This window comes from Archocentrus centrarchus, chromosome 16 (genome assembly GCF_007364275.1).
Source record: "Archocentrus centrarchus isolate MPI-CPG fArcCen1 chromosome 16, fArcCen1, whole genome shotgun sequence".
NCBI lineage: Eukaryota > Metazoa > Chordata > Actinopteri > Cichliformes > Cichlidae > Archocentrus > Archocentrus centrarchus.
This window is the reverse complement of record NC_044361.1, coordinates 30,051,426-30,068,709: the sequence shown is the minus strand read 5'-3', so window position 1 is coordinate 30,068,709 and position 17,284 is coordinate 30,051,426. Positions and strand designations below refer to the sequence as shown.

Here is a 17,284-nt window from a genome sequence, read left to right as displayed (position 1 = left end):
CTTCTGATTGTCTTGTAGACAAAAGATGCACCCAAGATGGCCAAATTAAGGATATCTGCTCTCAGTGACATCATACAGAGCAAAGAGTAAGAAAAAACTGTATGAATTGGAGAGTTTAGAGCAGTAACTTATGCTGGTCTTATTAATTCAAACTTTGGCCAACAGTATGTAGATTACAAAATAAAGAAAAACATAATTCACCAGGTCCAGGTCACTGCCTATCAGCTGGTGATAGCTGGGATAGGCTCCAGGCCCCTGTGACACTGAATTGGACAAGCAGAAGAAATGATGCAGTTTAATGCAATTGCACATCAAATTCAAGTTCACTTTCTCTTTCGTTTGCTAAAGTCAGTCATTTCACCGATAAAATATTATAGCAATCATTGTTTTGTCACATGGTGGAACCAAAGTCAATTTTACGGTGATATTTGTAGAGCCTTTGTGAAGCAAAAATATTCACATCAAACAAATATTTGATAGTATGAAAATAATAAATCTTTGATAATTTCTTGTAAAATTTCAATAACACAACCAAACCATTTAGACAGATCAGAAAGACTGCTGTGTGAAATTAATGCATTATCACCTTGTTCAGATGAAACACCAAAACGAATTTTATTGCCTGCTTCTTATTTCCAGCATTAAATAATGACCTGTTGATTTTTGCCAGCAGTACTTTCTGTTATATTTTAAACCAAGTATGTCTTCAGTGTATCAGTCACGCTCTTCCTCCCTAACACACCATTTCCTCTGCAGCTCTGCAGTGCTGTCAGACTGTTGTCTCTTGAGCACTCTGCTTCAGGGCTCTTAGTCGCTGATCATGACCAGACTGTATCGATTGCACAAAGAGTAAATGTGTTCCGCTGCTTTTATTGCAGCAGTTGCAGTAAGTTGCATGGCCCCGTTGACTAGCAACAAGATTAAATGTGTTGTATATAAATGCTTAATTTGGGGCTAATAAAAGTCTTGACAGTCCAACAGCCAATTAGATCAGAGCCTGTAATGACTACTGAGGCTAAGTTTTAGTGTAGAAATTATGTCACGACAGTACACTTTGACGAATGCTTCTGTCCCGTGAGCTCCTCTGAATATGAAGTATCCCGTGTTCCATCTCATGCCATGTAATCGCTTCTGCCATATGCCAGTGGAATTATGGACACTCAAACCAATCTCCTTTTCCTTCTTCCAGCCTGCTGTCTGTCATATGATGAGAGTAAATGAGTGTAAACAGGCTCCAGTGAAATGTTTTGAGAGCTCTGGAGGTTTTTTTTTTTTTTTTTTAGATGTTTAAATGTATCCATCTTGGCCTCAATCAAAAGAGCATACTGCATCGTGTGCTGGATTTGTGTGTTTAAACACAGACAGTCATGCTCGGCCGGCTTTAATACTGCATCTCCATTACCACAGCACTGGCTAAGTCATGCCATTAGGGGAAAGTGAAGGGTTTCCATTGATTATGCTGTACTTAAGGGATATGAAATTGGGACAGATACAAGTATTGCACATGGATGGTCTCTTTTCTGAAGTGCCAGTTTACAGCGACAGCTTTGAAATTAGTTTACATTTCCCTTCAGCCACTTCCCATTACGTTTGCTTATTAGGGTTGTTTTTTGTGCCATTATTTGTTCACTGGGTTTGTGTTACTGGCCTGAAGAGGCAGTTATTAAATGTTCCTCCTAGATTTGACTTGCCCTAACAGATATAAGTCTTTATTATTGAATGTGGATTCCCTGTGAGAGTTGTTTGCACCCAGATTACATAAAATGAATTAATTATTTACAGTACCAGACAAAAATCTGGACACACCTTCTCATTCAGTGGTTTTTCATTATTTAAAAATTGTCGATTATTACTAAAGTCATCCAAACTATGAAGAAATACATATGGAATTATTTAGCAAACAAAAAAGTGTTAAACAAACCAGAATATGTTTTATATTTTAGATTCTTCATAGTGAGCACCTCTTGCTTAGATGACAGCTTTGCACAGCTTGGCATTTTCTCAGTCAGCTGGAACGGCTTTCAGTAAACAGCTGCGTCTTGTCAAGAGTTAATTTCTTGCCCTCTTACTGTGTTTAAGACCATCAGTTGTGTTATGAAGAGGTAGAGTTGGTATACAGTGAATAGCCCTATTTGAGGAATGTTCGGATCCATATTATGGCAAGAACTACTCAGCTATGTAAAGAAAAACAACAGACCATCATTACTTTAAGGAATGAAGGTCAGTCAATCTGAACAATTTTAAGAACTTTGTGACTGCACTTGAAGATACTTTCAAAGTCCAACAAAGGTTATGATGAAACTGGCTCTCATCAGGACCGCCCCAGGAAAGGAAAACCAGAGTTCCCTCTGCTGCACAGGATACGTTCATCAGAGTTAGCAGCCTCAGAAACTGCAAGTTAACAGCACCCCAGATAAGAGCCCACCTAAATGCTTCACAGAGTTCAAGTAGCACACACATCTCAATATCAACTGTTCAGAGAAGACTGCATGAATCTGGACTTTATGGTCGAATTGCTGCAAAGAAGCCACTTCTAAGGAAAAACAACAAGAGGAAGAGAATGGCTTGGGCCAAAGAACACAAGGAATGGATATTAGACCAGTGGAAATCTGTCCTTTGGTCTGATGAGTCCAAATTTGAGATTTTTGGTTCCAAATGCCCTTTCTTTGGAAGATGCAGAAAAGGTGAGTGGATGGTTCCTACATGTGTAGTTCCCACCATGAAGTATGGAGGGTATGGGGGGTGCTTTGCTGGTGACACTGTCGGAGATTTATTCAAAATCCATGGTACACTTAACCAGCATGGCTACCACAGCATTTTGAACACACCTCCAGGCTATGTAAGGGCAATTTGACCAAGAAAGAGGCTGATGGAGTGTTGCTTCAGATGACCTGGCCTCCACAATCACCTAGTTTGGGATGACTTGGACTGCAGAGTGAAGGCAAATCAGCCAACAGGTGCTCAGCACCTCTGGGAACTCCTTCAAGACTGATTGAAAACCATTTCAGGCGATGACCTCATGAAGCTGATTGAGAGAATGCCAAGAGTGTGCAAAGCTTTAATCAAAGCAAAAGGTGCCGACTTTGAAGACTCTAAAATATACTTTGGTTTGTTTAACACTTTTAAGTTTACTAAAGAATTCCTTATGTGTTCCTTCATAGTCTGGTTGACTTTAGTATTATGGTAATATGGTAAGAAAAAAAAAACATTGAATGAGAAGGTGAGTCCAAACTTTTGACTGCTATTGTACCTCAGTTGAAGTTGAATGAAATTTAGTTTGGTGTGCTCACAACACTTAAAAAATTCACATAAACTTGCCTTTTTTTTAAAAAAAAAGAAATGATGTCCAGGTTACTCTGAATAATCCAAAAACATCACTGGTTTTATGTGGCAGTTGCTTCACCAAAGAAATTGTGCCAATGGAAACTGTAAACAGACTGCTGTGTGGATTATCCAGAAGAAGGTGGTGAACAGGGTTTGCTGGAAAATATTCTCTGTAAGACGCAAAGCAAAAACATTTCTTTCACCTCCATTCTATTGAGATGATAGGAAACAATATTTGTATTTTTAAAAGAATAATATTTAGCATATGTCTTTAAAAAAAACTATTATCAAAGCTACAGTATCTGTGTTAGATTTTGGGCGAATGCAGTAAAATGAAATGCCTTTTTTAAACATATTCTGTGCTATGGCCTGTTTGTACACTTAATGTCTTTCAGAGGTGAACAGATCTCTTACTGTCTGCATGTTTGCAGAGTCAATGGATGGTATTATGCGGTCAGCACACAGGAATAGCCTTGGGTGGGAATGGCGTAAATCGCAAGTGCATTAGTGTAGTTGCCGTTACAGTGAGTGGGTATATGTTTGTAAAGGCATCATCTCAGCATAAACCATGACGTCGCACAAGTTCCACATCTTCCCTTCAAAACCATGTGACCTGTGTGAACATCTGTGTGGCGCTCTCTTGGCTTCTTAGGCAGATGCTCTGTTTCAACGGTCAACCTGCCCAAACACGTGGACTCTGTAATAAACAAGCGACTCTCCAAGTCCTCTGCCACGCTCTGGAACTCCCCCAGCAGAAGTAAGGCAACATCTGGAATGCCCCGCTCCTGTTTTAAATGTCCATCATTCTGACACTGCCAGCACTACCGAATCCGTCCATCATTGTCATGTTTTTTTTTCCCAGTTACTTCTTCCCCTTTCTGATTTCAGTCCTCTTCTTGCTTGATGGTTGACAGTTGAGCCATTTCCATCTTCCAAAACCACTACAAGTTATTCTTTTTTTTTTTAACTCTCCCAGCTTTGGGTTATGGTTTTGTTTGACATGCTCTGCATGCTTATATTGGATTACAGGAGTGTTCCTGGTACCTTTTTTGCTATCCTTTGGTTGGTTCATTGTGTGGTGATGGCCTTTTCATTCCTGATGTGTTTGCCCAGTCCTTTTGTGTCCATTTGTGTCATCATAACATACTGAATAACAGCTGTCTTTTTGTTGTCTAAAATGTTTTATTGATTGATGATATGGAGTGGATTTCTTTGAATCGACTTTGTGTCTCAGAATCACCAATTTCTCAATTTCTTGCTTAAAATGAGTACAGCTTTTTATAGCTCTATAGTTAACAAGGCCACAGTGCACTTCTTCGAGGGAAGAGAAGTAAGTTAGTGAGTGAGTCAGCATTCTTTTTTTTTTAGATAGATAAATGTATTCTCCTCAGAGCAGATACTGTTCCTCTGTACTGCTGTAAAAAATAGATGGCTAACTACCCCACTTGTCTCTTTACTCTCTTTTTCAACACAGTTACAAACCCTGAATATTTGGCTCAGTATCTTACTTGTTCTGCACCGTACAGCCAACATTTCTCCCCTAAATGAGACTCATGACTCTGCGTTTTCTCTGTTTATATGCCCAAAATTGTGGTTACAGTCTACAAAAGAATTTCAGATGACCCCTCCTCTTTTTAGTAGTGCCCTTGTAAGACAACCTTACAGTGGACAATTTCATGGGCTATTTTTTTTTTTTATTATAAACTCTTTAAGTGGTACTTGTGTGTTATTGGTATTTTTGTGTGTTTCATCTGGTTCTTACGGCTTGTAGATGTAGTCCTACATGTGAGCTGTAACCTCAAAAACCCTCTTTTTACGCTTTATGTTTGGTGTTGTGTTGTGTTGGGTGAAGAGTAACATTTCTGGAATATTTCAGGTTGGCCATTAATTTGAGCTGACATAGAACAAAGCTCTGATTCACAACATCCCATTTGAAGATAATTGGAAAAGACAAATTGATTAGTGTTTGTGACCCCCCCCCCCCCCCCTTCTTGCAGCTCGCAGTCTTGCACTGAGCCCATGGGAGAGCAGTATAGTCGACCGGCTGATGACACCAACTCTGTCTTTCCTCGCCCGGAGCCGCAGTGCTGCTAGTGTCCTCAGCAACGGAAAAGATGGTCGTAAGTTTTTGGTTTTTTTTTTTTAAAGCCTCATATTAGTTTCATATAGGCCTCACAGTTAATACACTAAATACCATTGGTGTATAAATATTGACGAGATTAATTATTTGTTGCTCTGCTCTTTAGACTCTCCCCTCTGCCCTCGTTCAGCCTCAGCAAGTCCGCTCACCCTGTGTGCCCACCAGCCGCACCGCCGCTGCTCTGACCGCTGGAGGGTGACGTCCAGCTCACCGGACATCACCCAGCGCCAACGCAGGCGGAGCTCCACACCTGTAAGTCTGCATAATTACCTGTATGGCATCATGTATAGAGCCTATATAGCATTACAATATCAGTAACACTGTTTGGTTGATGTTTTCCCATCCTTCCCTCATACAGATGGATAAAAACAAGAAGGAAAGAAGACAAAGAAAGGGAGAATGAAATGGAAAAAAGTGCCATCACTAAAGAAAAAGTGCTGAAGAAGAGCAGTCTCTACCCAGCATGAGACATAGACCTGATCCAAGGTAAAACATTTAGATTTAATATTGGCCTCAATATTTCCCAATTATCAGTTCTGTGATGGATATCTATTTATGGCTGCAATGCAATATTTTTATTCCATTTAGTTATAAAATTTCGACATGTTTTGAGTCAAAACAAATAAATTTAGGCTTTTCACTTTTCACTCAAATATCAGGTCACTGATGAAGGTTTAACCCCATGTAAGCTGCCATCTCAGTTTAAAGATTCCATTACTCCAACAACCTAAGAGCTATTTAAGAAATCTAAAATAACAACGTGATCTTTTGACCCGTTTAAATACACAGCCACTAAAATTGTCTTATAAACCAGGTTAACCTTGGATCCATGAATTTACTCTGTAATCCTCCAGCCCAAAATAAATGACATTCATGACAGAAGAGATGGGAGAGAAGAAAAAAAAATCAATTTCTTTTGACTTAACAAAAAGGGAGCAAAGAGCTTGGCGGAGTGGTCAGTGCCAGAGGCTCAAGGGGAAAAAAAAAAATCTTTAACATAATGGATGTTGTTTATCCAAGTGCTGCATTGCTGGGATGCTAACTGATAATGCACTATAACGGATGATGCAACGTTTGAGTGCTTTGTCTGCAGAGAATGTGTGCTGAAGTCAGGGTTTCTTCAGGGCACGTGCCATTTTACCCATTTCAGTCCAACTCTAAATAAATAATGTGGTCAGCGTGGTTTGAAAGAGAATCATTATTGACATAATTTTCCATCTTTCTGCTTTTGTTTTCATTTCTTCCAGTCCTAGTCCTTTATCAAGGCAACGACCAGCATCCCCTGCCACACCTAAGGGCAGAACTGCCTCTCCCAGCCCCGCTGGCCTCCCCCAAGCCTTCGTCAACACGTGGGAGCCCGTCAACCCCAAAGGCCCGGCCCAAAAGAGCAAGGACTCCTGCAAGGATAGACCACCGGACGTCTTCCCCTGCCCCTCTTGAGAGAGTGAAGGAGCCCCGTAGGCCAGCCACCCCAGAAGAGAGAAGATAGTGAGTCCAAAAAGGAGTGATAGTAATGTTCTTACCAGAGTAGACTAGAAACTGATTTCAAATGATGGCCCTTCCCTTGTATAATGTAGTGGAAATCAATATTCTTCATCTTTTGCTGATGAAAATGAGTTTCAGATGAAAGCTGTGGTAAAAAAAAACAAACAAAAAAAAACCTTCTAGACTTTTGGCTAAATTATTTTGTCAATTTTCAGTTTGGTCATAATTTGAGCTGTCATAGTACATCTGGATTATGGACATCCCCTCTGCCTATAACTGATCAAATTATTTGTTTATTTATTTTTATTTCTTTTAAGAAGCATTGGGCAAAGATCACGAATAATTAGTCATGGAAATGAAGGGAGCACACTGAATGAGCCACACAGAGATCACAGTCTGGGTCTTCTCACACAAAAAGCTAAGAGGCTGTACTTATCAGTCTGAAATATATAATTACTGAGTTCTTACGCTGAATGACTATTTACCATTTGTGCTGGGGAGCAAATCTTTGGCAGTGCAGGCCAAGGTAAAAGTCTGGATTTGAATGTGCTATTAATAACATCCCTCCGAGGAAGTAAATGCATGCTTGTTTCTGTGACTCTCCTCTTACAAAACTGTACTTGTTTCAGGTTACCCCGTGGCTCCTGCCATTGTAGTATCTTCAGCTACTGCCAATGCATCAAGCACGCCCGTCACCACTAGTGCCATTTCCTCCTCACCTGAGCCCAGCCCATTCCGCGCCCTCCGCCGTGCAGTGTCACCTGCACCGTCTCCATCTGCCAAACCCATGGCAGGCACCAATGACCCAGAGGAGGCGGCTCGTATTCTGGCGGAGAAACGGCGGCAGGCCCGAGAACAGAGGGAGAGGGAAGAGCATGAACGCCGAGAACAGGAGGAGAAGGAGAGGTCAGTTGTATTTAAAATGCATCAAAACACAAAAAAAAAAAATGTCTGTGGATGACAGTATTCCAAAGCTGTGTTCCAACTTAAAACTGAATGGATTCTCTAAGCACATTCAAGATGAATGAGTCTTCATTCTGCACTATCTCCAGATGTGTAACCATCAGGAATTTTACTTTTGACCACAGGCAAGTCACTGTTTACTCTCTGGGAACTGCTTTGATGTTTTTTTGGCACTCACGATTCCAATTGTTTCCTTTTTCTTTCCTCTTGCTTACAACTCACAAGGAAAAGTATAAACTGAAGAGGAAATGCAATCATTTACATTTTAAATTGTTTACAACATTCAGAGCACTTGGCAGATGATTTTGTGAATAACAGCTCTCCATTGGAAAAAGAGATTTAATCTCAAAGGACTTCCTGGTTAAATTGGAAATAAATAAAAATCTTACCTTAACCTTGTTCTAAACTCTGCAGAATACTGAGAGAGGAACGCTTAGCAAGGGAGGCAGAGGAGAGACAACGCAGGGAGGAGGAGGCACGAGCCATGGCTGAAGAGCAGAGGAAGAGGGATAGCAAAGAGGCTGCAGGACGAGAAGGAGGCCCAGGAGAGAGCCAAAGCTGAGCAGGAGGAGAACCTACGCCTGCAGAAGCAGGTATACTGTCACCAGGGTTATAATAGTTTTGGATTTTACATTATAGTTTAGTTTTTAGTTAGTTTTTACTTTTTTTCTTTAATTCAGTTAGTTTTAATTAGTTTTCAGAGCAGTTTTTCTCGTTTTTATTAGTTTTTATTTTTGGTTTCATGCTTAGTTTTAGTTAGTTTTCAGTTAGTTTCAGTATTAGTTTTATTATTTTCCTACCTAATCAGGTGCAAGATTCAAGGCGCAAAAGTGACTATTGTGTAATGAAAACTTGACAAAAGATACCGTTTAAAGAAATATATTCAACAACCAGCTGTTCACAAGACATGCTAAATGTGTGTAATATTAAGGACACACATGAACATCAACAGGGAGAAACAAAGAAAAACATGAATCCCAAACTCAATAACTTCTACAATAAACTCCACAATAAACTTCAGCATCAGTGCAGCAGATTAACAACACCTACATGTGGTGTTTGACAAAAACAAACTCTTTGAAGAGTCAAAGCTCAAATCCAGCTGGCATCCTGATGTTCTCACCACCTGATGCTGCTTCTGTTTTGGAGCTAGCTTGGTTAGATGCTGCTAATTAAACTTGCAGGGTCTTTGCGGCCTCTGTACATAGCCTACGGAAGTTGCCGACCTCATGTCCACATTTATGCTTGTGTAGCTGGATTGTGTGTGCTAATTACCTTGTGGTCGTGTGCAGGTGTTTTATATGCAGCGCAGGCTGGGACTTCTTTTTGGTCCTCGCTCTTTGTGCTCAGTTTTTTGGCTGCAAACATATTTGTCCCTGTTTTTTTTTTTCACTTTCTTCATTCCTTCACGTCCATCCTGATAGTTTTCAGCAGTCTCCTACCAGGAATTTGCTGACAGTTGTGAGTCCTTATATTGATGCTTTGATTATTATTCCTGATTGTTATTCTCTCACTGATAAAGTAGCTGGAAACGCACAAGGACGCAACAGTTTAGTCACAACTTTCTGGGCTGCGTGGACCCGACAAGTAGTCCCGTTTCTCCAGAGGAGCAGGCCAGGTTACCTGGTAGGATCAGAGCGGTTTCTGTTGTGCGCTTCTCAGGTGGACGTTGATGTTGCTGGTTTTTCCTGACTGAGAAATGCTCCGCACATTTTTCATTATCCACAACAAGACTTTCGATTCTATCTGTGCTCTTGTACTCAAAGAACCTCCATACGGGACTCTGCCGCTTTCTCGGCAGACCGCAGCCATTACTTTGCACACTCACACAGTTGTCCGATGGCGCTCCCAGCTTAAACTCGGAGAGCGGAAAAAATTATTTCATATCAATCCACAAGGCTTAAAAAAAAAAAAAAAAAAAAAACAAGTAAATGAAAGTCAGTTTATCGATAATTTCAGTTAGTTTTAGTTAGTTTGTAAACTCACAATTCAGTTTTAGTTAGTTATCGTTTTTTTCCTTTTAATTATAGTTTTATTTATTTCAGTTAACGACAATGTTTTTCAATTTCAGTTTTCGTTATTTCGTTCGTTTTCGTTAACTATAATAACCCTGCTGTCAACACATTCCTGGTTTACAGCAGAATATCAAGTACATGTCAGATAAGCATCAACAGCAGCCATAACTACATCACTTTCACCGCACAGCCACATCATTCCACTTTTTTCCATCATGCCAAAACATATGCACTCCCTTGTCTTTGGAAAACAATTTGAGGCCTCTTCCTGTGAAGCTCAGATTGACCTCATCTGATATCAGGTTCATCCTGCAAAACCCAGTTATCTATCTTGGATGTTGTCTTTTAAAGGTAAATATTAATCCAATCTGGTGAACAGGTAGCCACAATGAATGTGCCCCTTGGGCCTTTCAGTTTGCCAAATAATCTGCCGGAGCAATATTGATTCTTGTGTGTTTGTGCAAGCAGCTGCAGACAACCCGGAGACTGAAGCTTGGTAAACAAAACTGATCTCTGATTAAACAGAGAATGTGGCTATTCATTAGGGTGTTTGCTTATTCTGCAGACATGATTGTGTCACTACTATATCTATGTAAATTGCTATCAGCTCAGGATTCTTTGTCTCCCCCTTGTGGTCTAGCACGGAAGTGGCACTCTTGGTTAAACATGATTCTTTAGAATTATGCAAAGACTTAAGTGTTGTCTTTCAGTTTGAATCACCCCCATGAAGTTGTAAATGTTGAAATAGATCTTTTTGGCTCAAAGGTACAGAAAAAAATATCACTTTTGTGGTTTACGACAATAATTGCAGGGAGCAGCCACACCCTTGTTACGTAAAAGGCATGTTATTTGGCTGAAGTTTTTTTTTTTGTTTTCCCCCTCTTCTGCTGCCAATAAAGTTGTGGTTGGATTCTTGCCTGTGTGTGTTTCAGAAAGAGAGGGCTGAGGCCAGAGCTCGGGAGGAGGCGGAGAAGCAGCGTCTGGAGAGGGAGAAACACTTCCAGAAGGAGGAGCAGGAGAGGGCTGGAGAGGAAAAAGGTAGGGCCATACAACTGTGCTGCCAATGTTGTTTCTTTCAGCCAAGAACTCAATTCGAAAAGGAATGGACATTTATGGCCCGTAAAGTAGAAGTAAAGGATCATAAATGCAAAAAAAAAAATCCTAGCTTGTATAAAAATAAATACAGTTGTTTTTTTCTACCTGGCCTGTAGTGCTGTTTATCTATTTGTGGTGGAAGCTGGCCTGTTATGACTATCTGGATGGATGAAGTAGCATTACATGCCACTAAATTCAATTTAGGGTTGAAACTGTTAAATACAGTATCTGTGTGTACTGACTGATTTGAAAGAGTAAAAAGTTCTTTTGCAGCACTCAGAGTAATGCCAAAATCAATTCTGCAGTTGTTTTAGTAACACTCTCCTCCCCTCAGTGGTGGATACATTCATCCTGTGCTCTGCCCTTTTTACATGACAAACGACTTGAAAGTTGATTCCCTGAAGTAAGATGAATGATGTTTTTGGCTTATCCTGGATTGGCTGTCTGCATGCCATAATTTAACAGGGCTTAGAATATAAGTGAGCATTAAGCTATATATAAAACACTAATAACAGTGAGCTCGCTGTGTCAGTCACTTCTGTGTGTGGATCTTTTCATATGTGTACTGATACCTTTGTCTTTGGTGAACATGTACTCAAGTAGATGACACACAAGATCACGCCTCTGCAGGCTAGCAAAGCCTTTCTTTCCCTCTCCTCATCTTCTTTCCATGTGTGAAAGGCTTTTATCTTGGCGTGCCAGGCCTAGCTCAGCCAGCTGAAGTCTTGCTGTTGGCAGGAATTAGCCCTCAAGAACAGCATGTCCCATGCCCCAAAGACTTGCACCGCAATTATGCTGCACAGAACTCCTTTTACAATCCTCTACCAAATCTGGCTGACCCAGTCATTTTACCTCAGCAAAGCACAGGTGTTTAGAAGTATCTTGAATAGCACAACAACTTATTACACAAAACTCTTTACTCCTGAAGCAGACATTCTGCAGCCAAACTAGATGCCAGAGCTATGAGCATGTGAGCTCTCCGTTAATGATCTTGGATCTTAAAAATGCCTCACTTTTATGAGTGGCAGCTGCAGCTATGATCTAGCTGTCCCGGGCTAGCTGCGTCCTCAAATGAAATCTGCATCATGTTCAAACTTCTGTGCTTACAAATTAGCGATGCAGAGTTCTCTGTATTTCTGTATAGCATGCTCTCGCCCTCTTTCCTGTTTTTCATGGTTTCACCATCACGCACTGTTGTTCCAGGTCAATATACAAGCAGCGCTTTACTGTTATTTGTGCGGCCCACCAACTGGCATGCCTCCGTTTCCCTCAAGCACACTGACATTTTTCACTACTTAAAAGAGCTAATGAAAGGGGAAACCTGAGTTTCAATCCAAACAATTTGACAAGGTGTGTGGTCTTCTCTAGACGACTAAGGCTAGCCCAGTTTTTCACAAAAATAAACCAAATATTTTTATGGATTTTGTATTAATAAAGTCCATGTTTGACTGGTAATATAACACAACTGCCAGTATCCCTTGAAATGTTGTTGTCCACCAATGCGTGAGGGAGGGGGGCTCCTGGGTTTTATGTGTTTGTTTTATTCCTTGATTTTTTTTTTTCCTTTTTTAGCGACTGGAGGAGATCATGAAGAGGACACGGAAGACAGATGGAAGTGACAAGGTATGTGTTTTTTTTTTTTTCTACAAAATGAGAAACTAAAACTTAGCTTTGCTGTAAAAGTGACTGAAAATCTCTCCCACCTTCACAGAAAGAGACAAAGTCCTCCCCACTCACACATGCCAATGACAAACAGGCAGAGAGCAGCAAAGGTAAGCCAAACATCTGTCTGAACTTCCACTCAGCCTTTTACAAAACATCCCCAAGTGATGGAGGGAAATCATTACCCACTACTGGCCTTTAATCTGCAGGCATTACTAAGGACAATTTGCTTAACTCCCATTAACGTGTTATCTGGCAAGGGATTTAAAACAAAGTGGATGTCTTCTGGCCAGCTGGTTTTCAGAATCCAGGCTTTTACTGCTTCAATTAAATGCAAAAGAACAAATTTTTGGTAGTGTTTTACTCTCATTGTTCCAAATAAAATTATTCTGCCTATGAAACCGTTTCACTGATGCACACATAAACATCCATCTACCTCTTTCATAGTTTGCACAAGACAAAGGCACAGATGTGTGTCATACGCTTGCTTCCAGTTCCCATGCAAGTCAGATTCACAGGATGACACTCTTTATAAAAGGCCTATTAGATTATATCTGCCTCATATCCTGTACAGCTGGAGTTCTTTGCAGAATAGGACCCATGTGGGCTTAGTAGTTGTCCAATCGCTCGGACTGAGGAGAATTGAGTTTAAGAGTCGGCACATGGCAACAGCCTGCAGCGGTCTACATTCATTTTTGATACACTGAATGAAACAATGGTTTGTGTCTTGTTGCAAACTTTTCAAACATAAACTACTCATTCCTAAACTATAATTACTACTTTAATATTGAAATTTTAACATTGCATATTATAAAAGAGTAAGATAGAGTCTTAGAGAAATGCTGCTTGTGTCAAAAAGTGGATTGAGGTCTGGCAGGCATGCATTTTAGTCCATCGTATGTGAGTGTTAATGTCCCAGTTTGACTATATTCATGAGGTCAGATACAGAACCCACTTTTTATGTATCTATCTCCAACAGTCAGAAGAACTATAAAAAAGTTTTTGCTGTCTAAAAGCACAGAAGTGAGTCCCCTTAAGACAGTGAAACGTGTGTGTGTGCGTGTGTGTGTGGTGTGTGTGTGTGTGTGTGTGTGTTGAGGTTAGTCTGACACATTTTAAGGTTCATGCATGGTGGGGTAGGATGTTTTATCTCTGTGGTCACAGGCAGTGACTGTATTACTCTGTTCTCTCCAGCATCTGCTGACTATCAGCCAAAGCCTGAGGTCAGCACTCCCAACAACAGGACAGAAAATGGACAGGGCAATGTCAAGGAAAGGTAAAACTAAAAGCTTCTTTCTTTTCTTCTTTGTGTTCACATTGATGCAAGACCACCGCGAACAGCATAAAACTTGTGCCAGAGAACCAAGCTGGGAGTTGACAACCAATCAAGTCTGCAGGAGGTTTTCATTGTTGTAAACCTCAGCAGAAAACACAAGGAGCCCCGTGATTCTGGCCAACAGTAAACAGTTATAACAGTGGGGGAATGATTTGGTACTTGAAAATGTTTACTCTTTGCGTTTGAACATGCTTCTCTGGGCCATTTTAAAAAGAATCCTCCTATTGTGGTGGGATGACTCATTTGTTGTATGAGTCATTCTGACCCATCGTGACTATAACCATACCATGATTTGTCTCTTCCTCTCCAGCAGCCTCTCAGTCCAAGTAGTTAATGGGGTCCAGGCTACGAAGCATGAAAACGGTCTTTCCACTAAAGATGATGCCGTCCTCTTGGAAGACATCATCCATCTCACAAATCATGGCAACTCTACTAACGGAGCCCTGGACAAGTCTGAGACCAGCGTGACTACAGAGCCCATCCTGTCTTTTGAAAGTGAGGAGTCATTCATGAAAAAGGCCGGCCCCATGAAGCCTCAGCATGTTGCAGGTACAGAATTACAAACTGCTTTAATATACACAGGTGAGAGGCCACAGTGCAAACGTTTGTAAAAACAAACATGAAAAGGACTATCCACTTAAAGCAAGCTGAAATTATCTATGAGAGTATAAATGGAATCAATGGAATCAACTCTCCTGCTTTCAATTGACTTTTAAGGACCCCATTCTGGCTGTAGTTCAGAATTGAGAAAAAGACGGGACTTTTTGACGGAGGGGAGAAAAAAGAACATGTTCACTTACATATACAAGCAATATGACAATCAAAGATACCTGATGAACCTGAACTGGTTAAACCAAGAAAGCCAGTGCGGGCACTGGCTTTGTTTTCTTTTCAGTCTCTAATGAAATCATCTGCATATAGAGACACGGTTCATTTGCAGTGACGTAGTTTTGCACTTGACCAATTTCACATCCCCCCAATAAAACGGCCGTATAAGGTACCACAAGCGGGACTATTGTCCTTGGCAAGGAGCAAGAGAACCTGAACTTGTACTTAATATAATGTGCAGGTTATCACGCTGGTGAAAGTGAGTACCCCCTGAGGAGAGGAAGGCGTGGCATGGAGAGAATACCTACACTCACAAGGGGTGGAAATGGGATATAAAAGAAATAGTGTTGGGAGGGTTGCTGAGAAGCAGGGTATCTTTATACTGTTGACAGCTTTTATTCAGGAGCCTCACTGACTTGGACCTCGACCCAGTGAGGAATTCCAAGAATGAGAGAGGTGATGAGACCCTATCCACAAGTGCTTCACTGCCAGGGGTTAGAAACTGGAGTCTGAAGTAATTAAGCTCCATATCACTCCTCATTCATCCCTCTCCCAGCAGCAACGTCAGCAGCACCCTGCCCTCCCCCTTCCTGCTTTCACCTGTTAGCCTGAAGGCAAGCCAACGGTCGTAAATACAACGTAAACCAAAAAGAGAACGACTACCTCTGCTCACCCCTACTTTAATGAATATTTTACCATCTTTTTTTTTTTTCCCCACTACCACCTACCTCTTTCTGTTAAGTGTGCGATTAAAAACTGAACATTCTCACTTCTCATCTGCACTGTTGTAAATCTGGACATGTGAGATGACTTTTAGGTGAAGGTTTATTATCGGAATATTAATATGCTAGACTGATTTAATTTTACACAGCGATTTCACAGGAGATCATTTTATTTTGAGGCATGCTTCCAGGGTTATTTGAATGTTCATACTTCTCATTGGTCTCACATGTGGCATTGTCAGTCAGATGCAGTGTTTTATACGTCCGCTACAGTTAACAGTAACATTTCTTTCTCTTGAGTGGTGTGACCCTTGATTGGCTCCATGTGTAAATAGAACAGTAAAGTTTATGGCTCCTTGCACCTGCAACAGAGTTTGCATTCTTTGCATTTAGTATTGTCAGCAGGTCAGATGTTTACAGACCTTGTCATACTCAGTTCAATGCGGGCAACCCTCTTCTTGGTACAAACTAGTCTCTGTTTTGTCTCTTAGCATATGTTGATTAATTTTGTATGGCTGCTGCTCCATATGACCTTTAACCCCTTGCTCTGCCACTTTCACAGGTCTGTGACATATTCCAGTGCTGAAGTCCTTGTTGCCTAAGGCTACTGACCTTTCCTAGCCCTGCCAAAGCTCGCATGGCGAGCCCTGTGACCCACAGCAGCAACCTTCATCTGAGCTCCGAAAAAGCAAGCGTACCTCCCCCTGAAGATAAAGTGGGTCACAGAAGATGACGACAAAGCAACTGACAGCACAGTTGTGTCAGTGTTGTCGTTTGTCAAGCTCTTTGCAGCACAGATTCCATGCACCTTGTTACTCAACAGTATCACCCTTTGTACATTATAGTACAACTGAGTAATTATCACAGTATACTGAAAAAAGAAGTATTCTTTGGTCTTTAGTTATTTAACTAAAAGAAAAATAAAAAGACTGGGTACAATTTTGTGTATAATGTAAATTAACTTTCGGAGAACAGAAGGACGGATCAGTGGATTAAAGGTGTATGAAAGGGAGTCATTTTATGCTACTCTATCATGAGTAGATATAAATAAAACCCAGGTATTGTACATCCGGGTTTGTACAAAGCTATCTGTACCAGTTTTGTAAAGTTAAACTGAGAATCAGAAGATTTGAAATGTATGTCACAAAGAAGGCTTCTATTTTGTGTATAACATGCTGTCGTTCACACCCAAACCTCAGCCATGATGATGTACGCATAACTGGATGTAATAATAAATGTGCAACCTTACAATAAGAAACAGTAAGTCATTAAGGTCAAATGTCTGTAGCAGAGGTTCACTCACTATTTAACAGTTGAATCAATTTTGCCCCCCCCCCCCCACCCCCCCCCCCCCCCCCCCCCCCCCCCCCCCCCCCCCCCCCCCCCCCCCCCCCCCCCCCCCCCCCCCCCCCCCCCCCCCCCCACCCCCCCCCCACCCCACCCCCCCCCCCCCCCCCCCCCCCCCCCCCCCCCCCCCCCCCCCCCCCCCCCCCCCCCCCCCCCCCCCCCCCCCCCCCCCCCCCCCCCCCCCCCCCCCCCCCCCCCCCCCCCCCCCCCCCTTCCCCCCACACACACACACACACATGTGCAAGCATGACTTTTTTTTCTCATTTGAAATTCTGGCGTGTGTATATGCTATAGATATAGTTTGATGTGCTTTGTAAGACCAGTGGGAATATCTTAAGTCTTATTAAAGACAAGTGGTCCAGTCTAC

At 41.5% G+C, this 17,284-nt stretch overlaps 1 protein-coding gene across 1 annotated transcript in view; it reads left to right on the top strand.

The window, feature by feature from the left end:
* map7d1a (MAP7 domain containing 1a) overlaps positions 1 to 16,901 on the top strand; it is a 40,708-nt gene extending 23,807 nt beyond the window's left edge. The window contains 18 exon segments of the mRNA XM_030750879.1: positions 3,977 to 4,081; positions 5,322 to 5,444; positions 5,571 to 5,716; positions 5,823 to 5,845; positions 5,847 to 5,908; positions 5,911 to 5,950; positions 6,712 to 6,787; positions 6,789 to 6,949; positions 7,577 to 7,855; positions 8,327 to 8,422; positions 8,424 to 8,505; positions 10,860 to 10,949; positions 10,951 to 10,965; positions 12,595 to 12,645; positions 12,734 to 12,794; positions 13,879 to 13,960; positions 14,334 to 14,569; positions 16,131 to 16,901. Coding sequence (XP_030606739.1) covers positions 3,977 to 4,081; positions 5,322 to 5,444; positions 5,571 to 5,716; positions 5,823 to 5,845; positions 5,847 to 5,908; positions 5,911 to 5,950; positions 6,712 to 6,787; positions 6,789 to 6,949; positions 7,577 to 7,855; positions 8,327 to 8,422; positions 8,424 to 8,505; positions 10,860 to 10,949; positions 10,951 to 10,965; positions 12,595 to 12,645; positions 12,734 to 12,794; positions 13,879 to 13,960; positions 14,334 to 14,569; positions 16,131 to 16,156 — 1,754 coding nt within the window. The 3' untranslated portion in view covers positions 16,157 to 16,901.
* Positions 16,902 to 17,284: the final 383 nt, after the last annotated feature.